The sequence below is a fragment of the Podarcis vaucheri genome (genome assembly GCF_965113315.1).
Source record: "Podarcis vaucheri genome assembly, chromosome: 2".
NCBI lineage: Eukaryota > Metazoa > Chordata > Lepidosauria > Squamata > Lacertidae > Podarcis > Podarcis vaucheri.
In genome coordinates, this window is record NC_138760.1 from 122,699,118 (window position 1) to 122,727,015 (window position 27,898).

Sequence of the window (27,898 nt, forward strand, 5' to 3'; positions counted from 1 at the left end):
AATCTGCCTCTGGGAAGTACCATTTCAGATTGCAGGGGGAGGACTCATGTTCCTGAATGCATAAAAACAACAACCCTGCATATAGAAAACTAGTGTGCCTGGGCTTAAATTATTCTCATTGGCACACTAGCTTTCTAGATGCAGGGTGTTTGCTTCTTTTTAATAGTGAAGTATTTGAACATATTGAGCTCCCTACTACCGTCAGAAATGGTACAGCTCAAGACACCAGTTTACTGCTGAAATAAGAACGACGAGGTTTTATCTGGGAGAATCAGGGGGGTAAATCCGGTTCAACAAAGCTTTTTGTGTTCTCCACAACTGCCAGATCTCAGTCCTCACCCATCACAAATTGATACAGTGGTGCCTCGCAAGATGAAATTAATTCATTCCGCAAGTTTTTTCTTCTTGCGAGTTTTTCGTCTTGTGAAGCACAGTTTCCCATAGGAATGCATTGAAAATCAATCAATGCGTTCCTAGGGAGACCGTCCAGGGACAGAGGGGAAGCGCCGCTCTGTCCCCTTTTTTGAAGCAAGGGGCTGCGGGGAGAAGATAGCTTCTCCCCACCGCCCCTTGCTTCAAAAGAGGTCCGGGGACAGCGGGAAGCGCTTCCCGCTGTCCCCAGACCTGGGGCTGCGGGGAGAAGATCGCTTCTTCCCCGCTGTCCCCGGACTTCTTTTGAAGCAAGGGGCTGCGGGGAGATCGCTTCTCCCCGCTGCCCCTTGCTTCAAAAGAGGTCCGGGGGCAGCGGGAAGCGCTTCCCGCTGTCCCCGGACCTGGGGCTGCGGGGAGAAGATCGCTTCTCCCCGCCGCCCCTTGCTTCAAAAGAGAAGACCCGCTGTCCCCGGGGCAAGCTTCGTTTTGCGAAGCAAGCCCATAGGGAAATTCGTCTTGCGAGGCAACTCGAAAACGAAAAAACCTTTCGTTTTGCGAGTTTTTCGTCTCGCGTGGCGTTCGTCTTGCGGGGTACCACTGTATCTGAAAGACTCCTTTGCCTTAACAACACAAATTTGTAGCTCCAGAGACACACCGCATTAGCACATTTAACACTCAGCCGTGATTTGCTTTAACCATGGTTTGTCTGTCCATTTGTTCCACCGCAGTCAGAGCTTCTCCGTGGTTCTCCCTCCCAAGTGAATTCTCCGATGCACGCGAAGGCCTGAGCTGTGCCCGAAGTTCTTCCCGCAATCGGAGCAGCTGTACGACTTCTCTCCTTTGTGGCTTATCTCGTGGGCCAGAAGGCAGGACTTCTGGATGAAGCTCCTCCCGCAGTCCGAACACTTATAGGGCCTCTCCCCTGTGTGGATTCTCTCGTGGGTCAGGAGGCCCGACCTGGTCGTGAACCTTTTCCCGCAGGTGGAGCACATGTACGGCTTCTCCCCGGTGTGAGTCCTCACGTGAGCCCGGAGCGTGGAGCCCTTGCCGAAGCTCCTCCCACAGTCCAAACACTTGTGGGGCCTTTCTCCCGTGTGGGTCCGCTCGTGGGCTTTCAGGTTGCAGCGGTGCTTGAAGCTCCTTCCGCAATGGCAGTGGTGGAGCCTCTGGTGACCGTTGCCCTCTTCCCACCCCAAGTCGCCTCCTTTACTGGGAAGAGCTCCATCCACGTTCCTCTCTGGCCTGATCCCCTGTTGACCCGCAGGCCTCACACCCTCTTTGCCATGATGCAAAACCTTGCCTCTTCTCAACTCTCTTAGCTCCAGTTGTTCTGAGCTTTCCTGCTGAAGGCGATGTCCCGCGGTTTCAAGTGCTCCTGGATGTGTATATATTAAAAAAGAACCTTGATGTGAAATCCTTGCTCTGGCTAAGAGTTCCCAACAGCTGCAAATCTCTGTCCTGTTCCTCGAATTTAAACATGGAATCACAGAATTGTAGAATTGGAACCCCACGTGTCATCTAGTCCAACCCCCTGCAATGCAGGAATCTCAACTAAAGCAAAAAGGTTCTCCACCCCAAAGAAGGGAAAATCTGTATCTTCACCCGTTTCCCACATTATTTTAATTATTAGTTTGTATCTAGTTCTAGTCCTACCCTGAGGTAGCCATCAAGACAAGAAGACATCATGTTGCATCCACTGAGAGGAGACCCACTAAATTTGCATGCTGCTTTTCCACAGAAATGTGCCCAAAGGGTCTCACAAGACAAGAAAAGCAACAACAGAGCAAGAAAAAGAATCACCGTGACCTTTGTGTGCCCCTCCTCAGGAGATCTGGAGAGTGGCAACATGAGAATGGGCCTTTTTGGTGGTGGCTCCCCACTTGTGGAATGCTCACCCCGGGGAGGCTTGCCTGGCACCATCATTACATAGCTTTAGGCACCAGGCAAAACCACGTCTTTTTTTGCCAGGCCTTTGGTTCTTAATTATCTGTGGCCAACCTAAGGGGGTGGAATGTTTTAATCCTGTCTTTTAAAAGCAGGATTGTCTTTAAGATTGTCTTTGTTTTGTTTTTTCTTTTGTGCTCATTTCAATGTACGTGTTTGCCTTTTTATATATTGTAATTCACTTTCAGTTACCTAGGTTAGCAAAGCAACCAATAAATTTAAATAATAATTAAAAAATAGTAGCCATGGTTGTATACCAAGACTGCAATCGCCTGTTCCATCTGCATGCTGTGAGGACAAGCATGAATGACTCTGGAATGAGAAAAACTACATTTTTGTGTTGCAAATGGGTCAGTGTGTATCCCAGCCATTGATTTACACCTGCTAAGCCACTTTATACCAAGTGAGACTAATAGTCTATCTTAGCCCTGTATTAACTATTCCTGTGGCCGTGCAGTTAAGGATGGGTTTCAGGGACAGGGAAAACCCCCAGATCCTTTTAACTGGATCTGCCAGGGATGGCAATGGGGACTTCCTTCAGTTCAGCCCCTGATCTGCTCAGGCACCCATGGAGTTCTCCTGCCCAGCAAATGCAGCTTTCAGCCTGACACAGACCCATTTTCTCACCTGTGTGGATTCTCTCGTGTGCTGCGAGACTTGCCCTATGACGGAAGCTCCTCCCACAGTAGGTGCACTTATGCGTCTTCTCTCCCTGGGGGCTTCTCTCGCTTGCCACAAGGATTGAGCTTTCACCAAAGGTTTCCACTCGGTACTGCAATTGCCGTGGTTTCTCAACCAGGTGGATTATGCGAATGTCTGAGCTCCACCTGGAGTTTCCTCTGAGGTCACTCTGGGTCTTTTCTCCCTTGCCACGCAGGGTGTTATTCTGGGCTATGGCCACTTGCCTCTGAGAGCCCCCTTCCGAACAAGAAAGGGTTTCGACAAAACTCTTTGTTGTATCCTTTCCCTGCTCCTTTTCTGACTCTCGCAAAATCTGAAGACTTGTGGCCTCGTTGTGATACTGGAATATGTCGCCTCTTCCTAAGGAGTGCTTTTCTGGTGCCACCTGCACAGAACATCCATGATAAGGCTCCTTCATCTTGTTCTCGCACATTTGCCCATCAACTACAAGAATAAACAGAATGTGGTGCCCGTCACATTTAAAATTAAAGAAAAACTGGTTCCCCCCCCATTTTTCTATCCCTCCCCCAGGCCTTCTCATCTCTAGTGAGCAGATGAAGTCCCATGGCACAGGTGGAAGTCCTTGCGCCAACAGTATGACTTCCTTAGATACAACAACCCAATCAAATTTCCATCATTCTGATGCAACCTGAGTCTTACCCCTTGTGTCCTTACCTCCTTTTGTCGCCTGTTCAGTGGCCTGGCAAACCTGCCTCTGCCAGGTGTCCAAGGGCGAGACCTGGCTGGCCTCAGAGGAATCCACAGCCGTTATGATAACCTGAGGTCGAGACATCTGAAGCTGCAATTAAAGAAAAATCAAGGCATTAGTGCTCCAAGAGAGGCAAAAATTCCCTGAAGCAAAGCTACAGGGAACCAGGCAGAGGGCCTTCTCGGTAGTGGCGCCCGCCCTGTGGAACGCCCTTCCAGCAGATGTCAAAGCGATAAACAACTACCTGACATTCAAAAGACATCTTAAGGCAGCCCTGTTCAGAGAAGTTTTTAACGTGTGATATTTTATTGTATTTTTGGTTTTCATCGAAGCCGCCCAGAGTGGCTGGGGAGGCCCAGCCAGATGGGCGGGGTATAAATAATAAATTATTATTATTATTATTATTATATTTGGTTTCTCCTCCAAAAATCCACTCAGTACGGGGTTCCCTTGCCCTTGGTCGAGAAACTACAGGTAATGCAGAATGTTGTTAGGAGACGCCCTATTCCCCTCACAGAATTAAACGATTCCGAGAGTGGTTTAACTACCAGTCCCTCTTCCCAGAGAACTCTGGGAATTGTAGCTCTGTGAGGGGAATAGGGTCTCCTAACAACTCTCATCATCCTTAACAAACTACACTTCCCAGGATTCTTGGGGGGAAGCCATGGCTGTTTAAAGTGGTATATAACGTGCAGGAGAGTCCTCTCTACAGCTGCTGCCAGTCATTTGTCAGCAGTACTGAGACTGACCTGGTATAATCCTGTTTCCATAGAGGAACTTTATCCCAGCTGACTCCACCATAACCCCAGAAAGCTAGCTGCAAAAATCTGATCTAAAATGCTGGTGGCAACAGTATCTCTTCAACTCCAATGCCATTTATCTAACCATCCGAGCTGTAACTGGATTGGCACCAATCAAGTAATGCAAAAATTGGGGCAGCCACTCTCTTCTGAATCCACCTTCCAGGACCACCAGAATGACCAGCATTGAACTCCCCTCACCTCTCCTTCCTGTTTCACTGTGTTTTGCTGCTGCAACAGGAAATTCTCTGCCAAGGCCACCGCCTGGCCGCAGGTTTCAGGCCTGCCTTCCCTCACCCAGCTCTGCATTTCCTGGGGCAGGATGGTCAGGAACTGCTCCAGGATCAGCAACTCCAAGATCTCCTCCTTGGTGTGTCTCTCCGCTCTCAGCCACTGGCGGCAAAGTTCCCTCAGCCGGCCGTAAACGCCTCTGGGCCCCTCCACTTCCTGGTAGCAGAACTGCCTGAAGTGCTGGCGCTGCTTCTCCCTCAAAGTGGACTCCCCTTGCAAGATGGCCGCCTTCACCTTCCAATAGTCTCCCCTGTCCTGGGCACTTAGGCTGTTGAAGGCCTGCTGAGCCTCTCCGCTGAGGGCTGGCAAGAGCAGGGTCACCCACTTGTCCAGAGGCCACCGGCAGGCTGAGGCTACTTGCTCAAAGGAGGCCAGGAAGGCCTTAGCATCCTCCCATGGGGAGGGGGATACCTGATGATTCCCCCATCCTGAGTGAGGGGCCTGCAACGTCTTGAGGAACTCCTGCCACTGGGCTTCCCAGCGTTCCTGAAGCTCCTCTTCTGCTTCACGTTTCACCTGCTGTGGATAGACCGTAGCTTGTGATTCTCCAATCCCCTTGATGCATACAAGGTGTGGGGCTTTTGTTCCCCCCAGATCTGTCCACAATTTGACGTTGGGGGTGTTTTGCTCTCCCTTCTGCAATCCTGGGGCCTTCATCCACAGACATGTTCACCTCCACTCTCAAGGTCTCCATTGAACTGTTCAGATGTGAGGAGGAGTTCCCAGCCTCTGGTGGGCTTTCTTTAAATCACTCCTCACAGTCAGTCCATGAATCTCTTGCTATATTACAGTCTTCTAGGACAGTGTTTCCCAACCTTGGGCCTCCAGCTGTTTTTGGACTACAACTCCCATCATCCCTAGCTAGCAAGACCAGTGGTCAGGGATGATGGGAATTGTAGTTCAAAAACAGCTGGAGGCCCAAGGTTGGGAAACACTGTTCTAGGAAACTATAAGTTGCAGGGTGTTGTGGTCTCTCCGATGAAGTGCTGCAGGCTTCACCTGAAAGGGAACAATATTTATGTGAATATTTAGTTGGGAACCACAGGCAAAGCAACTGATATTCCTGCCCTCACAAAGTGTCTGGACCTCCCTGATAAACTAGCTCTCTGGGTGCAAGGAGCTTAGAACAGACTAAACACTACTGTCCTAAGAAATAGCTTCTTTCTTATAATGTTATTTACCCATCATTTTCAAATGCAATATTACTGTTGCAAGGTGCGTCGAGCTCAACACTATTGTTGGAAAAGTGTGTTCCACACATCTGAAATCAAATCGAGATTGACAGAATTTCAAGATGATTCTTATCCATTATTTCAGGATTATTTCTCTGCAACTGTCCAGAAAGACAGGCCAATATAAATAGCCCCAGAACTGATGGAGAAGAATGAAGGATGGGCAAATAAATCAATGGAACTGTGGCACACTTTCCATTATATGTTATGGTATGAGCAACTTGCAGAGGTTAAATATAAATTTGAGGTATGGCTGTGTTTCAGAGGAAATAAACTCTAACATGGATTATTTATTTTTAAACAATGCAAAATAAACACATCACTGGTAACGGTATTAACTGCAGATAACACAATTCAATTCCCTGACAGAGTTACAACTCCCAGAGTTTCCCAAGAAGAGGGGCTGTTTATACTAATATGGAACTGTAGCTTTCTGAAAGGAATAGGGGGCAAACCTCAGCACCCTTTAGAAACTACAGTTTCCAGGATTCTTTGGCAGAAAAAAATGACAGTTGAAAGTGGTATAATCCTATTTTAAAATGTATGATGTGAATGGAGCCACAGAGACGGAAGGGTTCTTCCTCTCATCTAGACTAACTCCCTGATTAGTGAAAGACATAAAATGCAGCTACAGCACAGTTTCCACAACAGGCGGTTGCTATTAAATACCTCCCGTTAAGGGGAACACACCACCTCTCAAGGAAGAAACAGGCATTCCCTCAAATAATAGATTTCTCTTTCAGTGCAAAACTTCACTCTAATGTCTATCTAAGGTTGGCGGCAAGCAGAGGAGCCCAATCAGGAAAGCTGAAGAAAAGGCGGCAACTCAGGCTTGCCAACTGACCAGTGGGAGAAAAAACAACAACCTGCTCCTGTGTAGTTTAAGTGGTGTGGTACTGCCATGCGCTAACAGTTGAGGCTGAAGCTGCTGTTCCTAGACACAGCAACAAAATCTGTGCAACGCCTAGCAACCTTACGTAGCTTCTAGAAAGATGCTGGTTTGAGCCCACCCAGGGACAAGTGTGCACAGAATTACAGTGGTGCCTCGCAAGACGAAAAGAATCCGTTCCGCGATTCTCGTCGTCTAGCGGTTTTTTCGTCTTGCGAAGCAAGCCCATTGATTAGCGCTACAGCGGTCTAGCGGCTTTCCCTGATCAGCTGTTAAGCGGGTTTTTCAGCGGAACAGCTGATAGGCGGCTTAGGAAAAGGGGGGGGGGAGCAAAAAAAAACCGCGGGGACGCGCAAGATTTTTTCGTCTTGCGAAGCAACCCCATAGGGAAATTCGTTTTGCGAAGCGCCTGCAAAACGGAAAACCCTTTCGTCTAGCGGGTTTTCCGTCTTGCGAGGCGTTCGTCTTGCGGGGCACCACTGTACTGCATTGCAGGGGGTCGGACTAGATGACCCTCGGGATCCCTTCCAGCTCAAGAATTCTGTGATTCTATGATTTAGTGTGTACACTTGTGACATCTTTCCACTTCTGCACTAGCATGCACTTTGCAGCAGGGATTTGGGGGCCGGGAACCCCGGGGGCCAGCCAAATGCTATTAGGACTCCAACTCCCATCAGCCCCAGCCAGCACAACCAATAGTCAGGAATGATGGGAGTTGTAGTCCAACAACATCTGGAGGCCCACAGGTTCCCCCACATCACTCTTTAGCAGGCTGTTTGGAATTGGTTTGATTTGGGGAGCTTTTAATGTTTAACAGACCACTGTATTTTAATACTTTGTTGTCAGCCGCCCAGAGTGGCTGGGGAAACACAGCCAGATGGGCAGGGTATAAATAAATTATTATTATTATTATTATTATTATTATTATTATTATTATTATTATTATTAGGAGAGAGGTTGAATCTTCTTGCTGCTGCCCCATTGTTCTCCCAGGATCTGGGATTGCAGCAGTAGTTTCATTGTTTTCCCTGCAATTTTGCATTCTCTATCCAACTGCAGCTTCCTCCTGCCCCCTCCCCTTTTAAGGTCTCTCCCCCCCCCCCCCATTTTCACTCACCTCTCCCTCGCAGCCTTGGCACTTCTGCACACTTGCTGCCTGTTCTCTGCAGCAAGAAGATATTCAAAAGCCAGTTTCCCTCCAGAGGGGAGCAAGAGGGGAGGGAGCAGGAAGTGGATGCCCTTTGTTTACCACAAAGAGATAGGTGCTTGAAAGGAAACAAGTATTTTTAAAAAAACAAGAAACCCAAAGCAAGAGCCTTCATTTCCGGTTCTTCATCTGAGGAAAAGTGCAGGGCATCCTTGGCTGCAGTTCTTGTTCTTATTTCAAAATAAATCAGGCAGGAAGGGTGAAAAAGTCTCTTTAGGGACAGGCTAAAGAAACAACCTCGTTGCACAGCACAGTGTCATTCGCCCCCACGCCATGTGGTCACAAGCCACCAACTTGGACAGCTCCAAAAGGGATGAGAGAAACAGGGAGCTGGAAGGGGTTCCCTAGGGGTCATCTAGTCCAACCCCATCGCAGTGCAGGGATCTCCACTAAAGCATATAGAATCACAGAGCGCTGAGACAACTTTAAAGGTTTCGGCTTTTAAATGCGTTGCTGAAAATTTTTCTACTCCGCCAGGCCTGTGCAGGCAAATAAGAATGCATCTTTGCACAATGATTACAGTGGTACCTCGGGTTACAGACGCTTCAGGTTACATACGCTTCAGGTTACAGACTCTGCTAACCCAGAAATATTACCTTGGGTTAAGAACTTTGCTTCAGGATGAGAACAGAAATCGTGCTCCAGCAGCAGGAGGCACCATTAGCTAAAGTAGTACCTCAGGTTAAGAACAGTTTCAGGTTAAGAACGGACCTCCAGAACGAATTAAGTACTTAACCCGAGGTACCACTGTAATTGATTATTGCCTTCATTTTTTCATGGTTTTCACTGTATGGTTTTGTGTGTCTTTGTTGCAAACCACCTCATTTTCTTTTTGAAATATGAAATAGCGATATCAGAGAGCCAGTGTTGCGTAGTGGTTAGAGCGTCAAACTAGGACCTTCGGAGACCTGGGTTCAAATCCCCACTCAACCATGAAGCTGACTGAGAGACCTTTGGCCAGCCACAGCCTTCTCTCAGCTGATCGTACCTCACAGGGTTGTTGTGGAGATTAAATGAGGAGGGGGAGAACCGTGTGGTGCCCCCTCTCCTTGAGATCCTTGGAGAAAAAAGTGGGATATTGATGGGAAGCCTCCCTTATGACACTTGCCATTCGTCTGTCGTTTATTTCAACCCAACAGGATATCATCAATGCAGTAAATATAAATAAATAAAATCCATTGGGGATAATGGTCTCGGTCTGCCAGTCCTCACCTGCCTGCCTTCTGAATTCTTTTTTTTATATATATATATAAATATTTTATTCAGTTTTCACAATAAGAAAGCATACACAGACAAAGAAAATACAAAATCACAAAAAACAATACAATATAAAAATACAAACATTAAACACATCAGAAAGAAAAAGAAAAGAAAGATAAAAACACATATAATAACAAAAAACAAAAATTCCCTCTTTCTTAATTTCTCAGCTTCAATTAACTTATTTTCCCGACTTTCTCACGTCTCCCGTTCTTGTATCCCTTTTTAGAAATTAATTCAACAAATTCATATTCTATTAATTTATCTATTGTTAATCCAATCTTATATTTTACTTTGTCGCTAAAGCCCCTGCGATTCATTTCAATGTCCTTAACATTCAAAAATTTTACAATATTTCTCTGCCTTCTTAATTCATAACCAGTCCAGGGGTTGGTCCTGCCGTTCAGTCTCCGTGTCAGTCTTGCACTTGTGCAACTCTCCAGAGGGCCAGGGACAAAACTAGAACTAGTTGCCTCTGCCTGTCAGTGGCTTTGGCTGCTGTTTTGGCTCCCTGCCTTCTTCCCCAGGGAGCACCAGCCACTATTGCAATGGCTACTAGCTTGGGAGGGCTCTGTTCTGCCTCTGAATATCAGTTGCTGGAAATCACAGGGAAAGAGAGTTTGGTTGTTGGGCTCATGTCCAGGCTTCCCAGTGCAACATCTATCTGGCCACCGTAAGAACAGGGTGCTGGACTATGGTGGCCTATGTCCTGCTGATCCAACCAGGATTTTTCTCACGCATCCACCAAATTATTTTTACCCCCCTGGTTCCTGTTGAGCATAGGAAGAACGGGCAGAAAATGTCCTTTTTTTAAATAAAAATTTTATTCAAAAGAAAAATGAATAAGAAAATGTCAAATCTGACAGAGCTTTTCCCTACGGGGGTTTCTTGTATAACTCTTCGCTCCAAATAATATGCCAGAAATAAGAGAAGTTTGGAGGGTAGAATCAACCTTGCCAAGTTTGTGTTGTACTTTTTTCTTTTCTCTGCTCATTTCAAACTGTCTGCTTTGTTAGACCTTTATAGAAAAGAACACCTTAATTCCTAGGTAATTTCCTCCTGCTTTTCTAACCAACTGCAACTGTGAGTCAGAAATGTTGCTGGAGAACCATAAAAACTGCAGCCCTTTGGGGTTTTCAGTGCATCAGATTTCTCAGGTTTCCAGGCCTTGCTAGGAATCCGAGTGGAATTCTAAGGATTTAACCCTTCAGCTGCTTTCTGGGTGGAGAGGCTGGGCTGAATGTATCTTGTTTTTTGGAAGCCTCCCCCATCCCTATTGGTTGTTTCAAAAAGCACATGTTGCAGCTGCATCTTAGCTATGTGAACTTGGAACTGGTTTGTTTTTGTTTTTGAGCTGCTGCTGTGAATGGCCTAACAATCTGTGCACTTTCCTGTATTTCATTTCCTTTGGATCTCTGCCTACTCACACACAAACTCATGAAACACACACTCTCTCTCTCTCTCTGTGTGTGTGTTGATAAGAATTTAGCCAGGGAACAGGCACATTTGGCACTTGGCTATTTGCCTGACATCTGCATCATCTAGAGATCATTGGATCCTCAGTTTTCACACACAAATACCACATCCTGTAGAATTCTATCAGATAAATTCTATCTGAACAATAAGAATGATCCCCCCCCCTGTGCAGCCTGCACAGGAGCAGTAAACAATATTATAGTTAATTGTTGTAGCTTGTCTTCATTTACCCCACCCCACTGCCCTGCCCACAGTTGTGAAGAATATTCTCATGTTATGAATGGTCCGTGTCACCATTAAGAAAAAGAGGTAGGAATAGGCAAATATATACGTGGACTGTCCCTGGATCAATTAACTTTTCTTCTTTAAATTCTCAGTGTTCTTAACCTAGCTCAAAGTTGTCATCTGAACTAGTCAGATGTTTATCTGAGAATCAACCAGTGTCGGTCCATCATTTGAAAAAATGACAAGCAGACATTCTGTTCTGGTGACTGTAACCTTGGTTTAAGGAATAATTTGGCACCTAGCTTATATATCTGAGTTTCTGACAATGGTTGTCATATATATGGCGTATATGCTCCCTTTTGCCCCGCTGTGGGAATTGCTTGCAGAAGACTGCAGTGCCTGGAGACAGATAGTCAAGTTGTGTATCCATAGCAATGATCAGAGGAGAAATGACGGCTGGGAGGAGTGCAAAGAAATACTACGGGTGCATCTGCAACAGCACAACTGGACGTCTTCATCTTCCCCAGCTGCAACAAAACATGTCTCTCCCATATCATCTCTAGAGCCACAACAGGAGCTGCGACCTTCCAACAGCTTGACCTCACCCTCAAAGGAGCACTCCTTCATCGGCTCCCAAGATGGATGGATGCCTCTACTGAGACTTCAGTGTGGCAGGCCTTGCCCTGTGGAATTCCCTGCTAAGTAGAGGTTCAGCAGGAATCATGTTGTCTTCTCTTAGACATCTCCTAGAAGCAGTGTTATTGAGACAAAGCATTGCAATTTTCACCAACCAGTATTTATTGGTGTTTTCATAGCTCTTATTGTAATTTCATATGACTTACAAATAATTTTAGGAATGTGTGGTGTGCAGGTGTAGGTGTGGGTATAAACCCAAAACACTATCCAATGGTCTTTTGATGAAGGGTAGTATAGAAATTTCAAAAATAAACGAAGTGACACAGGTTTGCCCTGTAAGAACCAGCCCTGAGGGACACTTTGTTTGCCTCTGTCAGGTTGTCCTTAAAAACCAGAGGCAACAAGAGTGCTTCAGTAAATTTTCTAGAAAAGAAAATTCAGCTTGAGAATGGGCCATATTTATTTTTTAAAGTTTTAAACACAAGGAATAACACACATCATTTCCATATACAGCATACGGAATGCACCATTGTTGCCAGAAATTCAGGGCTGGGTAAGGGTTGAATGGGTTAAGAACATAAGAATAGCCTTTGCCAGCTCAATATAGCCCAACATTCTATTTCCCACAGTGGCCAATCAGGCGCCTCTCATTCTTGTTCCCTCGGCAACAGGTATTCACTGACATATTCTAGAGGTACCAAACAGCCATCATGACTGGTTAAGCCACTGACAGGCTTATCCTCCATGAATTCAACCCACCTTTTAAAGCAGTCCAAGTTAATGAAGAACTTAACCCTTTTGCCACTCCTTAATCTTCCAACATTCAGCTTCTTTGGATGACTACAAGTTCTCATATTATGAGAGAGGGAGATAAATTCTCTCTATCCACAATGTGCACAATTTTATATACCTCTACTGCGCTCCCCCCAGGGCCTTTTTTTTCTAAACGAAAAAGACCCAAACATCATAACCTATCCTCATAAGGGACTTGCTCCACCCCCTTGATCACTTTGGTTTCGCTTTTCTGAACCTTTTCCATCACAGATTTGTATAACAACATTGGCAGTTTCATTTCCAATTCCTTTCCTAATGATTCCTAGCATAGAATTTGCCTTTTTTCCACTCTAGGTTGGCATTTTCGTTGCACTTTCCACCACGACCTCAAGGTCCCATTCCTTGCCAGTCATCGACAGCTCAGATCCCATCAGTGTAAATTGATCCCAGTTTGGATCAATAATTTTCAAGCTCTTCACAATCCCTTTCTGTTTTTAATCACCTGTAAACAATTTGGTAGGGACGCGGGTGGCGCTGTGGGTTAAACCACAGAGCCTAGGACTTGCCAATCAGAAGGTTGGCGGTTCGAATCCCTGCGACGGGGTGAGCTCTGGTTGCTCAGTCCCTGCTCCTGCCAACATAGCAGTTTGAAAGCACGTCAAAGTGCAAGTAGATAAATAGGTACCGCTCCAGTGGGAAGGTAAACGGCGTTTCCGTGCGCTGCTCTGGTTCGCCAGAAGCGGCTTAGTCATGCTGGCCACATGACCCGGAAGCTGTATGCCGGCTCCCTCGGCCAATAAAACAAGATGAGCGCCGCAACCCGAGTCGGCCACGACTGGACCTAATGGTCAGGGGTCCCTTTACCTTTACCTTTTAAACAATTTGGCGTCATCAGTGAAATTTGCCACCTCCGTGCTCACCCCTAAATCCTAATAGGTTATGAAAAAAAGTTTATAAATACTCGTTGGTAGTGGCTGGCATTCATTGGGACTGATGGGGCAGGAAGCAGGGAGCCCATCACTAGGTGCACCAGAGACAATGACTGGCAGCCAAATAATTCTAGCTTTGCTTTGTCCTCCTCCTTGCTGAGTTCTATATTCACAACACGGAAACTAAGGAGGAGGGAGCTGACAGTCAGGGCTATCCACTGGACGGGCTGTAATAAGGAAGGTGGGTTGGTGATGGCTGGTTGAGGGCAAACTGAGGCTGGTGGGCCCCATTTGCCTTAACTGGCCAGGCTCCATGGGTACCATTCCCAATTCAGGTCCAGTCTGTGGCTGGGTGGATGTAAGTGCTCTCCGGCTCCTACCACTTGCATGGGCTCCTAGTGGAAGGGATCCTTTCCCACCCACCCCAAGCCAAGACAGCCATAAGGAAGTTAATTGCACACAATTCCCTATCGAGACAATAATACATGAATTGGAAACTTGAAAATGTTAGTCACAGTCAACACTTCTTCCCAGTCCTACCAAACGTACATTGTCCTATCACTAGCATGCAAGCCTCTCACTCAACTTTAGTCACTTTTTTTTAATATAAAAGTTCCTCTCTTGTGTAAACATTCAGAAAATTCTGTAGTCTGACTAAAGCAGACCCACTCTGTGTGGGTTTAAGGGCTCCAAATCTTTGGGGATTCACTGTGAGTTTTATGAAGATCAGATACTCATCTTCAGGCTTCCTCAGCATCAGCTGTCCATTGGGGGCTTCTTCCAAAGTCAGAGTACTCATGCAACTTATCTCATAGCCAAGCTCCAAATGCTTGTGGCAGGAAGGAGTTAACCTGTGGGCTCTCCAGGCCACCTCTGACTATTGGCTGGGGCAGCGGGAAGTCTGTAGTCTAACACCATCTAAAAGGCCACAAGTTTCCCAACCCTGCCTTACTGGCCAGGCTTCCACAGCCTGGTGCCCTCTGGAAGTTCTTGGATCACAACTCCCATCATCCCCAACTCTTGCCCATGGTTGCTGGGGCTGAATGGAGTTTAATCTACAAGGTGCTGGGTTGGGAAGGCTGACCTAACCCTTTAACAAAGCCTTAACATAGTAGTGAGGAACCTGTGGTCCTTTGGATGTTGCAGGACTCCAACTCCCACCACACCCAGTTGGCATGGATGATGGGATTTGTAGTTCAGCAGTATCTGCGGGGCCAAAGGCTCCCCACCATTGTCTTGACACAAATGGCTTCCCTGCGTTCTGGATTCTCTCTAGTGTCAGAAGGACGATGCTCCATCCGAATTCTTTTCCAATAGCCCATACGGCTGTTGTCTGATGTTTGGCTCTTCTCTTCTCACATGCCCTATGTCACTGAAGCCCTCCCCACAATCAGCACTCATATGCAATTTGTCTCCGGGATTCGTTTCCTGACACGAGCTTCCACTTGCGCCACCGGCCAAACCCTTCTGACAAACCGGGCGCTTGTAAGGGCGGAGCCCGGTGTGAACTCGTTCGTGTGTCATAAGGCCTGACTTCTGACAGAAGCTCTTCCCACAGCGCCCACACTGATACGGTTTCACTCCTGTGTGGATTCGCTCGTGGGTAATGAGGTTTGAGCCATCGGTGAAACTCTTCTGGCACACGGCACACTGATATGGTTTCACTCCAGTGTGGATCCTTTCATGGACTCTCAGGTCCGCAGAGGTCCGGAAGTTCTTCCCGCACTCGGAGCACTTATATGGCTTCTGTCCCAGGTGGATCTTTTCGTGCGTCGTCAACGTGCCCTTCTGACGGAAATTCTTCCCGCAGATTGAGCATTTGAAAGGTTTCTCTCCAATGTGGATTTTCTCGTGTGTCGTGAGGGTGCCTTTCTGGCGGAAACTTTTCCCGCAGTGCGTACACCTGTACGGTTTCTCTCCAGTGTGAATCCTCTCGTGGGCAACAAGGTTTGAGCCACTTGTAAAACTCTTCTGGCACATGGAACACCGGAAGGGCACCTCCCCAGTGTGGATTCCCTCATGGGCCTTGAGCTGTGCAGATTTACGGAAACTCATCCTGCATTCGGCACACTTATACGGCTTCTCTCCAGTGTGGATTCTCTCGTGGACCCTGAAATTTGAGCTCCAACGGAAACTTTTTCCACAATGACAGCGGTGGATTTTGGGGTGGGCTCCGGTTTCCTCCTGGTCTACTTCATGGACAGGAACGGCTTCATCTGAGCACTTCTCAGGTTTGGTTCTCCACTTGCTCTCCAGCCCCTCCTGACTCCCAAGGCTCCTTCCCTCTTTGCAATAATGGAAGTTGTCATCTCCTTGCAGTGATGCATCTGCTGGTACCTCAGAATCACCCTGCTGAAGATTATCAAGTTGGTTCTCATGTACCTGCCCATCACCTGCAGGAATAAACAGAGTCACATGTCTTGTATAAGTAATTGTTTATTGCATTTTAATAATGACTCCCTGACTGTGGAATGCTCTCTCCAGAAAGGCTCACCTGGCAACATCGTCATTTGTCTTTAGGCACCAGGAAAACCCATTCATCTTTACCCAGGCACCTTGACTTTAAATAATCTGTGGCCTGTTAAACCAGGGGGAGGGGGGCTGCTATTATGTTTATTAAATATTATGTTGTCTATTGCTATGCTTTTTATTGTGTTTTTATAATTCTTTTATTATTGATGCTCTGTAAAATGTGTTCTTAATGCTGTACACTGCCCTAGGATCTTTTGATAACGGGGAGTATATAAATCGAAGTACAGTAATAATCATGACAACAGGTTACAGGGGAATAAATGGAATAAAAATTGATTTAAAAATTGTAAGTTGTCACAATTGCCAGTAGAAAAGTATGTGATTCACTGAGTCAATAACAAAACATACTAAGAAGGGAAGGGTGTATGGACTATTATAACAAAGGGTTCTACAGCGGACGCTCGGGTTGCGAACGTGATCCATGTGGGAGGCACGTTCGCAACCCGCAGCGTTCACAACCTACAGCGCTGCATCTGCGCACGCGCAGGTCGCAATTTGACGCTTCTGCGCATGTGTGAGCGCCAAAACCCAGAAGTAACCTGTTCCAGTACTTCCGGGTTCGGCGAGGTGTGCAACCTGAAAACGTGCAACCTGAAGCGTCTGTAACCCAAGGTATGAATATATAGTCTAAATTGAATCAATTTTTATTTCAGAAAAGACCTTAATCTGAACAAAATCCAAACACTTGCATAGCTAGCTTGTGGTATGTAGCAATGCTGGGAACCGAACCTGAGAACTTCTGATGTAAAGCAGAAATTCTGCCACTGAGTCATGGCCCAGATTAACAAAGCCATCAAATTCTGGTCAGTCGTTAAAAAGCTCCCCTTTTATGCTCATCAGGTAGCTCTAGAATGCTGGAGACAGGGACTCTGCTACAGAAATAGGAATGAGTCTTCACCCCCAGCGTGTTAACATTCAGCAATTAGATTACAATGAATCCTTACCAAACAAGCTTGCCTCTTCATCTTGCTCCTGCTTGAGCTCCTTGAATGACTGCCTTTCCCAGGCCTCTGGTGGTGGAACAAAGCCTGCCTCCGGGGGATTCACAGCCAGTCCCCCACCCAAGGGCCACAGCCCCTGAAACAGCAATCAGAAAAACCATTCAGGACAGGAGAAGATGCTCCCAGACATGCTAGTACTTCCCATCTCCTCCTCAGCTCTAGATTTCTGGACCCCAGGCAGGAGACATGGACACCGCTGCAGGGGCACAGCCAGGTGGGCTGGCCTGGGATTCATTCCTCTGCTAGGTGGGACACTGTGGCACAAAGCAGAAGAAGCCGGTGCTGCTCTTAGCTCTTGTCACAATAATCTCTCTCCTGCCCTCTTTTGCTAAGCCACTAAAATCAGAGAGGATGGGTGTCTTTTCTGGGACAGTGATTACAGACAACAGGGGACGACAGAATTGTTGTCCATCAAAAATTACAAATGTTAAAGGATCAGCTCTCTCCTGAATCCACCTTCCAGGACCACCAGAATGACCAGCATTGAACACCCCTCACCTCTCCTTCCTGTTTCACTGTGTTCTGCTTCTGCAACAGGAAACTCTCTGCCAGAACCACCGCCTGGGTGCAGGTCTCTGGGCCCTTTTCCCTGACCCAGCTCTCCATATCCTGGGGCAGGACGGTCAGGAACTGCTCCAGGATCAGCAACTCCAAGATCTCCTCCTTGGTGTGTCTCTCCGCTCTCAGCCACTGGCGGCAAAGTTCCCTCAGCCGGCCGTAAACGCCTCTGGGCCCCTCCACTTCCTGGTAGCAGAACTGCCTGAAGTGCTGGCGCTGCTTCTCCCTCAAAGTGGACTCCCCTTGCAAGATGGCCGCCTTCACCTTCCAATAGTCTCCCCTGTCCTGGGCACTTAGGCTGTTGAAGGCCTGCTGAGCCTCTCCGCTGAGGGCTGGCAAGAGCAGGGTCACCCACTTGTCCAGAGGCCACCGGCAGGCTGAGGTTACTTGCTCAAAGGAGGCCAGGAAGGCCTTAGCATCCTCCCATGGGGAGGGGGATACCTGATGATTCCCCCATCCTGAGTGAGGGGCCTGCAACGTCTTGAGGAACTCCTGCCACTGGGCTTCCCAGCGTTCCTGAAGCTCCTCTTCTGGTTCACGTTTCACCTGCCGTGGATAGACCGTAGCTTGTGATTCTCCAATCCCCTTGATGCATACAAGGTGTGGGGCTTTTGTTCCCCCCAGATCTGTCCACAATTTGACGTTGGGGGTGTTTTGCTCTCCCTTCTGCAATCCTGGGGTCTTTGCTGCCCCTTCATCCACAGACATGTTCACCTCCACTCTCAAGGTCTCCATTGAACTGTTCAGATGTGAGGAGGAGTTCCCAGCCTCTGGTGGGCTTTCTTCATCTAAAGTCACTCCTCAAGGTCCATGAATCTCTCTGTAAATGAGTCCTCCAGGAAAGCATAGAAACTGAAGGTGTTGCAGACAGGTGTTTCTGCTAAAGGGGGTTTTGAGGGAGGTAGGAGGAAGAGAGAAATAGATGCACAAGAGAATATCCTTTTTGCAAGTTGCCTTGCATTCACCTTTCTGAGAACAGTGACTAATTGTTAATTACAATAATGTTCAGAAATGAGCTTTCCACCTCACTCAGAACAACCAATTTTAATGCAGCCACAGTCCAGACGTTCCTGTTTTCTAGAATTGCAAATTCCAGGGAATCGCCAGCAGTGAGTCTTTTTGTGTGGTGATGGATAGGCTCAGAATTCTTTGATTTGAAGCATAGGTCTTTTTCACACTTGGCTCCAGTGAGTGGGTCTTGGGGAATCTAGTGGGGGGAAACAAAGGAGGTCTCATAAGCCTCAAGCTAATCCATCTCTGCTGTATAGCAACCTCCCAAAGTATATAACTGTGTCACCTCTTCACTTTTCTGCAATCACCCCTTTGGGCATGTTTGCTTTAAGATTTGTTTTGATGTATTATAGTTGTTTGATGTATTATAGTATTGTTTGATGTATTATAGTATTTTAATATATTTTTGGGAAGCCGCCCAGAGTGACTGGGGAGGCCCAGCCAGATGGGCGGGGTATAAATAATAAAATTATTGTTATTATTATATAAGATTTGGAAGGGGAGATAAACTGGGAAGTGCAGGGCAGCTCAATGGTATATGCAGAAGGTCCCAGGTTCCATCCCCAGGAGAGCTGCTGCCAGTCAGTGTGGACTATACTGAGATAGTAGGGGTAATTTTCTGACTCTATAAAATGCAGAGCCCCGTGTTCTTCAGCTTGGTGGTGTGGGGATCAGCTTACATGCATAAGGTCCCAAGTACAACCTCTGACATCCCCAGGTAGGGCTGCCTGAGAGCATGGACAGCTGCTGCCAGTCAGTGTGGACAACACAAAGGTAGATGGACCAACGTTTCTAAGAGCAGGCTGTAGCTCAACGGTAGAGCATCTGCTTTTCATGCAATCCCAGGTTCAATCCCGGGAGTCTCCAGGCAGGGCAGAGAAAGCTGCTGTCTGAACCTCTGGAGACCCACTGGAGAGTAAGACAATATTGGGTTTCCACCCGGCCCCTCCTGCAGTTTTATTCCCTCCCAGATCTTGCTGCCACTGCCTCGCTCCTTCTTAACAACAATGTCCCCATTTAAATTCACCTTTCCCTGCAGACTTGACAGCTGCACTTATCCTCCTGGCTGAAGAAATCTGCTCCTTGCAGCTCCCCTGTGTCTTCCTCCAAGCTTTAAAAAGAGAAGTAATTCAAAAGGCAGTTTGCCACCAGCGGGGGGTGTCAAGTGGGGGTTGAGTGATGTGGGTGGTTGGGCAGGAAGTGAATTCTCAGATACTGTAATCTATTCACTGCAAAAAAAATGCACTGGGGAAAACCCAAGAGTTCCACCCAATCTTCATTTCAGGTTCCCAAGCAGAGCCCTCCATTTGAGGGTGGCTAAAAGGGGTGGCACCGGTTGAATTTCTGCCTGTCATTCGCCGCCGAGTCAACGCGTTATCCCCACACATCCCAGTGTGTTTTGCACTCAATTTCCTTATTGTAAAAATATCTGCTGGGGGGTGAGTGGGATTGTTGCTGAACAGCGCCAAATCCAACTTTAATTGTGCACCCTGAATTTGCAGGTATGGAACTGAATTTCCCCCGCCACACACTGCAAAATATTCGCAGTCTGGAAACAGCTTCGGGTGAAGAAGCAGCGAGTGCTCAATGGGCATCTGCGGGGATTTTGGGGGGTGGAGGCAGTACTGAAAAGGGGAAGCCGGCCAATTTCTCGCCCCACAAAATGAGGACAGTGCCCGTACATTTTGCCTCGTATCTCAGGTTCCACAATTGCTAGGAACTTGATTTTATTTTGCGTGTGTTTAGAGAGCGAGATGATTGTAGAGCCAAAGCGCTGCAGCGGCACGTTCTTCGCACGGGTTCCTATACAATCGGACTTGCCACTTGAAAAACATGAAAACTGTAGCCCTTGATGTTTTAAACTACATTCCCGCGGCTTTGTATCGTGGTCTCTCCAGGAATCGGAAAGGAACTCGGTGGTTTTAACCTTTACGTACGCGTGTCTGTGTCTCCCTAAAATGGAAGGGTGGTGGGATCTAAACTCAATAAGGCAATACTTTGAGGTGGGGGCTCTTCCACCATCTTCATTCCCTCCTGGGGTTGATGTGACTCCTCTCCCACTTTCTGGGATATCCGCCTTCACAGCCCACAGGGACTCTTTGCAGAAGGCGACCCCCCCAGTGGAACCTAGGCGAATGGCATCCCAATACACACACGCACGCGCACCGGCACCTGCCATGGAGACGCGCTTTCCCCTTGAATCGTGGGCACCGTCTAGTGTCGGAGGGGAGAGCTCTGTCGCTTTAACCCTTTAGGCTCTCAATAGCCTTTAGCTAGACATTGGCAACCGGGGGAGAAGAAGGGGAAGCACGCCCAGAGACAGAAGCGGGAGGAAGGCTCGCGGGAAGGGGGGAGGGAGGCAAAGAAGACGAGCTTCGTTGCAGCGCCTCGATCTTATGATTTTACAGAAATGCTTGGATTGCACCCCGCTTTATTTATATTCTTTTTGCCCCTTGGAGAAAAACCAGTTTGCAACGTTGGTTTCCACGATCTACGGCGAGGGCTGACATCGCGCTGCAGCCGAAACCTCCGGCCTTTCCATTGCTGCTTTTCCGCCTTGGAAGTTTGACTTTTCGAATTGCAAAATGCCAAAAATTCTAGAATTCGGCAGGGATTGACTTCGCCGCGGCATTTTACGACCCTTTTCTTCTTCGAGTTCTCTCTCTTTTTTTAGTCGTGTTTTTAAATCTACTCGTAGGCCGCTTTCAGCCATTCCGGCAGAGTGCAAAACAACCCGCTTTTTCTTATATCAACATTTCTGCAGGCTTTCTGCCTGCCCCTGCCCGCGATGCTTGCTTCGAAGCGCTTTGGGCCCTTTTGAGCCGTTTTGGAGAAGCTTGTGCAAGTCGTCCCTAAAGACGGTAAGGGGAATCACTGAATTGTAATTCTGGAAGGGACCTCCTAGGGTCATCCAGTCCAACCCCTGGCAACGCAGGGTTGTGGGGCTTGAACCCACAACCCTGAGATCGAGAGCGTCCTGCTCTGCTGACCGAGCTATCCAGCGCAGCTGCCCTCGATTCCGTCATCACCATCCAAATAAGCGATCGCGCGAATTCTCGTGCGTATGGAGAACCTGGAGGCCATCGTACTGGTGATCCTGGCCACGCACAACCTGGTGCGCCTCCACCTGCACCGGGGCGGCGTGGCTGCCCGCGCCCGGCGGACGATGCGCCGCGTGATGGCCAACCACGTCTCGCTGCTGCACCAGCTGCTGCCCGACGCGTGTCCGGACAGCGAGGCGCGCCTGGTGGCCGAGGAGCTCCACGCCGGGCCGCACCGCTTCTGGTCGCGCCAGGTGAGCCAGGACTGGTGGGAGCGCGTGGTGCTGGAGACGTGGCAGCCCAGCCAGTGGCTGCAGGGCTTCCGCATGACCAAGGACACCTTCCTGGCGCTGTGCGAGGAGCTGCGGCCGGAGCTGCAGCGCCAGACCACCACCATGCGGGCGCCGCTGAGCGTGGAGAAGCGCGTGGGCATCGCCCTCTGGAAGCTGGCCACCACCGAGTGCTACCGCTCCGTGGCCGCGCACTTCGGGGTGGGGCGCTCCACCGTCGGGGAGGTCTTCATCGAGGTGTGCCTGGCCATCGAGAAGCTGCTCTTCAGGAAGGTGGTGGCCCTCGAGGACCCCAAAGAGGTGATGGTATTTTTATTTTTATTTATGTACTTGAATTTCCCCCTCCCTTTGTTACTACTACTACTACTACTACTTTGTTTGTTTGTTTATTGTGTGTGTGTGTGAATTTTTTATTAAATTTTCTGTTTTACAATTTAAAATACTCATGTTACACCCTTAAGATATTCAATGACTTCCTTTCTTCTCTTTCCATGGTTCACTTTAGATATCATAAACCCCTGCATGTTTTACAAAAACTATACCATTCAGTATTCCATTATTGCACCTATCAAAACTTATTTACTGTTGAATATATCTTAATGCTGCCAGCCTTTTTAGCTGCACACAATCTATTCAATAAACGCTTTCCAGTCTTCTTTAAACATAGGTTCTTCTTGTTCTATTTGTTTATTTATTGTTGTGTTGACATTTCTTTCTCTCTCTCTCTCTCTCTCTCCTATTCCTTTTCTTTTCTGTTTTATAAATATTTTTATTAGTTTTACATAAAGTTATACACAACAACGATAACCATTCCAAAACAAAAAGATTTGAAGGTTCTTTCGAATCTTCCAACCTCCTTCCCTCCTTCCATGGGTTCCATTCTAAAGATTTTTTTCTCTTTTCCCCCCTGCATCTTTCACCATTATCTATCTATTATATAATCACAGTAACCAAAGTTCATTTCACTTTACAAGTGTCATTGTATTCCTGCCAATGATTTCAACTGTATACAGTTGTCTTTCAAGTATATTAAAAAGTTAGTCCAATCTTTTAAGAATACTTGGTCTTCCTGGTTTCTGATCTTTCCCGCCAGTCTTGCCATTTCTGCATATTCCATCGGCTTGGTCCGCACTCTTCTCTGGTCGGTATGTCTTTCTTTCCATCTCTGGGCTAGAAGCATTCTTGCTGCCGTCATTGCATACATAAATAGTCTTTTATTTTATTTTGGTAGTTCCTCACCTATCATACATAAGAGAAAAGCCTCTGGTTTTTTAACAAAACCTTTGTTAAACATTTTCTTTAACTCATTATATATCATTTCCTAGAAAGCTTTTACCACCCCACAGGACCACCACTGAGCTGTTTAGAACCAGCTCAAATCTGTGCTGAAGACAACTGTAGACAGTTGAAATCATTGGCAGGAATACAATGACACTTGTAAAGTGAAATGAACTTTGGTTACTGTGATTATAAGAGGAAAGAGAGGGTACATTTTATCTACTACGTGTTCCTTTTCTGGGACTGATTGATTGATTATATTTCTATGCCAGTTTTCATTCAGACGACCCCCAAAGCAACCTGATGCCCACTAGATGTTCAAGACTCCAAGTCCCATCATTCCAAGTTCTGACCGGGGCTGATGTAGTACAAAACACCTGGCTAGCACCTGTTTCAGGAAGCCTGGTCTGGATGATGATGATGGGTCGATCTTCTTTCTAATTCTTCCATCTTTTTGTTTTGAAAGGTCATGGCAGGATTTGAGGAAATGGGGTTTCCCAGCTGTGTGGGAGTCATGGACCGGACCCACATCCCCATCATCTGCACTGTCCGAAAGGGGACCAACATCAGCCAAAAGGGGTTCTTCCCTATGTCAATGCAAGGCACGGTGGACCACAAGGGCCGTTTCATTGACATCGAACTCAGCTGGGGCGGTAAAGATAAGGACGCCTCCTTCTTCCGAAACCTAGCCCTGTGCGAGGCGATGGACCAAGGGTCGTTCGTACCAGGGACTCATTCAATGACCATTGGCAACGTGGAGATCCCCCCGCTCATCTTGGCCGACGCGTCCTACCCCTTGAAGAAGTGGCTCATGAAGCCCTTCACTGGTAACCTCAGCCCCCGCCAAGAACATTTCAACTCCCGCCTAAGTGACTGCAAGAAGGTGGCCGAAGAGGCCTTTGGGCGGCTGAAGGGACGGTGGAGGTGCCTGGCCACCCGCTTGGAGGTGGCCGAAGAGAACATTATCCCCGTGGTGGTGGGGTCCGTCGTGCTCCACAATATTTGCGAGAATCGTGGACATGCTTTGGTGGACGGGCCTTGGGCCCAAGACGGCGTGTGGGACCAGGCCCCTGAGGGACACTTGAGGCTCCCAACGTCCCCAGAGGATGCACGGGATGGGAGCATGGTGAGGGAAGCTCTGGCAAGCTACTTCATGAGCAATTCCTAACTCCTCATGGAGCCCTTGGATGAAAGAAAAACAGAAAAGTTTCGAAATGCACACTTCAGTTTAATTCAAAACAGTCTTTGTTCCAAGAAGCTGGGGATCTACCACAGAAAGCTCCGGTAAACCGTCTTCCGAAACCTTGTTGTGAGGTGACTTTTGCCCCTACACCGTGTGATGTTTCTGATCAGGTCCTGAGGTAAAATTACCTCATAACACAGCCTATATAATATGGTGAAGTGGAACTCCATAGAATCATAGAATAGAATCATAGAATCATAGAGTTGGAAGAGACCACAAGGGCCATCGAGTCCAACCCCCTGCCAAGCAGGAAACACCATCAGAGCACTCCTGACATATGGTTGTCAAGCCTCTGCTTAAAGACCTCCAAAGGAGGAGACTCCACCACACTCCTTGGCAGCAAATTCCACTGTCGAACAGCTCTTACTGTCAGGAAGTTCTTCCGAATGTTTAGGTGGAATCTTCTTTCTTGTAGTTTGGATCCATTGCTCCGTGTCCGCTTCTCTGGAGCAGCAGAAAACAACCTTTCTCCCTCCTCTATGTGACATCCTTTTATATATTTGAACATGGCTATCATATCACCCCTTAACCTCCTCTTCTCCAGGCTAAACATGCCCAGCTCCCTTAACCGTTCCTCATAAGGCATCGTTTCCAGGCCTTTGACCATTTTGGTTGCCCTCTTCTGGACACGTTCCAGTTTGTCAGTGTCCTTCTTGAACTGTGGTGCCCAGAACTGGACACAGTACTCCAGGTGAGGTCTGACCAGAGCAGAATACAGTGGCACTATTACTTCCCTTGATCTAGATGCTATACTCCTATTGATGCAGCCCAGAATTGCATTGGCTTTTTTAGCTGCCGCGTCACACTGTTGGCTCATGTCAAGTTTGTGGTCAACCAAGACTCCTAGATCCTTTTCACATGTACTGCTCTCAAGCCAGGTGTCACCCATCTTGTATTTGTGCCTCTCATTTTTTTTGCCCAAGTGCAATACTTTACATTTCTCCCTGTTAAAATTCATCTTGTTTGTTTTGGCCCAGTTCTCTAATCTGTCAAGGTCGTTTTGAAGTATGTCTGTGGTCACCACAACAAACAGTTTTGCGAATCCACTTTTTGTGTCTCAGTTGGCAAAGCTATGAATTTTATGCAAGCCACTACTCTTGCCCTGTTTTTGTTTTTATTGCAGTCATTTTTATGGTCGTTCCCTGCTGTGAAACTTTGGGGAATGGCAGTTTGTAAGTATTTTTTAAAATAAACAGTAAGAACATTTTCTTAAGGATTCCCAGCTCCATTATCTGCCAGTGTGTAATGAAGCAGTGGGGAGAGGGCTATTTGTACGAGAGAAGTAGCGGTTAAAAAGCAGGGGTGCTTAATCCCTTTCCCTACCACCACCACCACTTTTCTAAGGGACCATTTCCTGTTTCCCCCCACTTTACCAGCAAGCCCACCTAGCAACACCCTGGGTGAGGTGGTGTTTGAGCAGGTGTGGGGAACCTTTTGCCTTCCAGATGTTGCTGAACTACAGTTGCCATTGTCCTTGGCCACTGGCCGCACTTAGAATCATAGAGTTGGAAGAGACCACAAGGGCCATCGAGTCCAACCCCCTGCCAAGCAGGAAACACCATCAGAGCACTCCTGACATATGGTTGTCAAGCCTCTGCTTAAAGACCTCCAAAGGAGGAGACTCCACCACACTCCTGGGCAGCAAATTCCACTGTCGAACAGCTCTTACTATCAGGAAGTTCTTCCTAATGTTTAGGTGGAATCTTCTTTCTTGTAGTTTGGATCCATTGCTCCGTGTCCGCTTCTCCGGAGCAGCAGAAAACAACCTTTCTCCCTCCTCTATGTGACATCCTTTTATATATTTGAACATGGCTATCATATCACCCCTTAACCTCCTCTTCTCCAGGCTAAACATGCCCAGCTCCCTTAGCCGTTCCTCATACGGCATCGTTTCCAGGCCTTTGACCATTTTGGTTGCCCTCCTCTGGACACGTTCCAGTTTGTCAGTGTCCTTCTTGAACTGTGGTGCCCAGAACTGGACACAGTATTCCAGGTGAGGTCTGACCAGAGCAGAATACAGTGGCACTATTACTTCCCTTGATCTAGATGCTATACTCCTATTGATGCAGCCCAGAATTGCATTGGCTTTTTTAGCTGCCGCGTCACACTTGCCGGGGCTGATGGGAGTTGTAGTTCAACAACACCTGGAAGGCCAAAGGTTCCCCACACCTGATTGGACAGTGTTGTGGAAGGAAAGAGGCAGATGGGGTTGGCAGCCCTGCTTTTGCTGCTGAACATGTAGTTCCTGAATTTGGAGATGGGGCAGAAAGGGGGTTGCTAAATCTGAGAACTGAATTTGCTCAGATGTTCCTCATACCTAGGTTATGTTACCAAGGCAGAACACACTCTGAGGTGATAGAATGTGTACATACCACTCCCCCACAAAAGGTACATACTTAAAATATACATAGAAGCCTGAAGCAATCTTAACAACATTACAAAATTTCAAATTTTTCTACCATCATAAAACACACACAAACACAAATATATTGCAACCACATTTATTTATTTTTGTGTTCACATTAACAGCATGATTCTCTGCAGGTTTACTCAGAAGTCCCAGTGTTCCCTACATGGGATCACAACCTACCGTATTTTGCGCCCCATAGGACGCTCCGGCCCATAGGACGCACCTAGTTTTTTTTTTGGGGGGGGGGAAATAAAGGAAAAAAAATGTATTTCCCCCCCAGGTGCGGGGCTGGAAGAACCAGGTCGGGGAACAGTGGGAAGGCACGCTCTGCCTCCCCGCTGTCCCCCGAGCTTGTGGGGCTGGCAATGGGGAGAAGTGCACTGATCCCAGGACTGCAGGCAGCTCTGCGCGGCCATCCGGAGCTGGGCGGGACTTCGCGCCCCGCTCCCAATGGCGGCGCAGAGCTGTGCTGAGCCTGGGACTGCAGGCAGCTCTGCGCAACCCTCGGAGCCAGTCTCCCGAGGGTTGCGCAGAGCTTCCTGAAGCCTGGAGAGCGAGAGGGGTCGGTGCGCACCGACCCCTCTCGCTCTCCAGGCTTCAGCGAAAGCCTGCATTCGCCCCATAGGACACACACACATTTCCCCTTCATTTTTGGAGGGGAAAAAGTGCGTCCTATAGGGCGAAAAATACGGTAAGTTTCTCCTAAGGATTTCCCCCAGGAGTGAATACAAGATGTGGAGCAGCTCACTTCCATTTCTCGCCCTCCCAGCTGGAGCCAGGGCTCTGATTCCTTGGTCAGCTCCAGAGAAAAGGTGGGGCTCAGCATCCCCAAATATAGAAATTTATTAGCGTGCTGTAATGCTAACCACTTTGAATAGATGGTTATCTGAGGGCAAAGCAGGAGAGGAAAGCTGTGCAGAAGGAAAGGAGCTCCACACAACCAAAGCTTTGGGCAAAGAGCTGTGTCGACCAGTCAAAAATCATGCCCTGATGGTGGTGTAGCTCCCCTGTAATAAAACATCAGAAACCCTTTACCCCCCTCCTTCGTTTTCTTGCTGTCTCTCCTATAAAGCATACGATTTTTTGTGTTTTACTTTTATTTACTTCCA

At 47.6% G+C, this 27,898-nt stretch overlaps 2 protein-coding genes across 4 annotated transcripts; one reads left to right on the forward strand and one right to left on the reverse strand.

Annotated features, from left to right (window-relative positions):
- Nucleotides 1-978: 978 nt before the first annotated feature.
- On the reverse strand, nt 979-19,796 carry LOC309524738 (uncharacterized protein). 3 transcript variants are annotated; one of them, XM_082209711.1, is made up of 5 exons: nt 19,555-19,796; nt 17,457-18,723; nt 3,673-3,796; nt 2,944-3,441; nt 979-1,747 (listed from the first exon to the last, which is right to left on the reverse strand). In XM_082209711.1, the coding sequence occupies exons 2-5, from the start codon at nt 18,249-18,251 to the stop codon at nt 1,101-1,103; spliced, it is 2,064 nt and encodes a 687-aa protein (XP_082065837.1). In that variant the 5' UTR covers nt 18,252-18,723; nt 19,555-19,796; the 3' UTR covers nt 979-1,100. The 3 variants fall into 3 exon arrangements, with proteins under 3 accessions (XP_082065837.1, XP_082065839.1, XP_082065838.1); XM_082209713.1 differs by lacking the exons at nt 17,457-18,723; nt 19,555-19,796 and adding an exon at nt 4,708-5,569; XM_082209712.1 differs by lacking the exons at nt 979-1,747; nt 2,944-3,441; nt 3,673-3,796 and adding exons at nt 13,875-15,818; nt 16,902-17,034 and having other exon boundaries at nt 19,555-19,775.
- A 764-nt stretch (nt 19,797-20,560) lies between these two features.
- Nucleotides 20,561-24,543, forward strand: LOC309525020 (uncharacterized protein). The gene is made up of 2 exons (XM_082210350.1): nt 20,561-22,158; nt 23,603-24,543. The coding sequence occupies exons 1-2, from the start codon at nt 21,592-21,594 to the stop codon at nt 24,302-24,304; spliced, it is 1,269 nt and encodes a 422-aa protein (XP_082066476.1). The 5' UTR covers nt 20,561-21,591; the 3' UTR covers nt 24,305-24,543.
- Nucleotides 24,544-27,898: the final 3,355 nt, after the last annotated feature.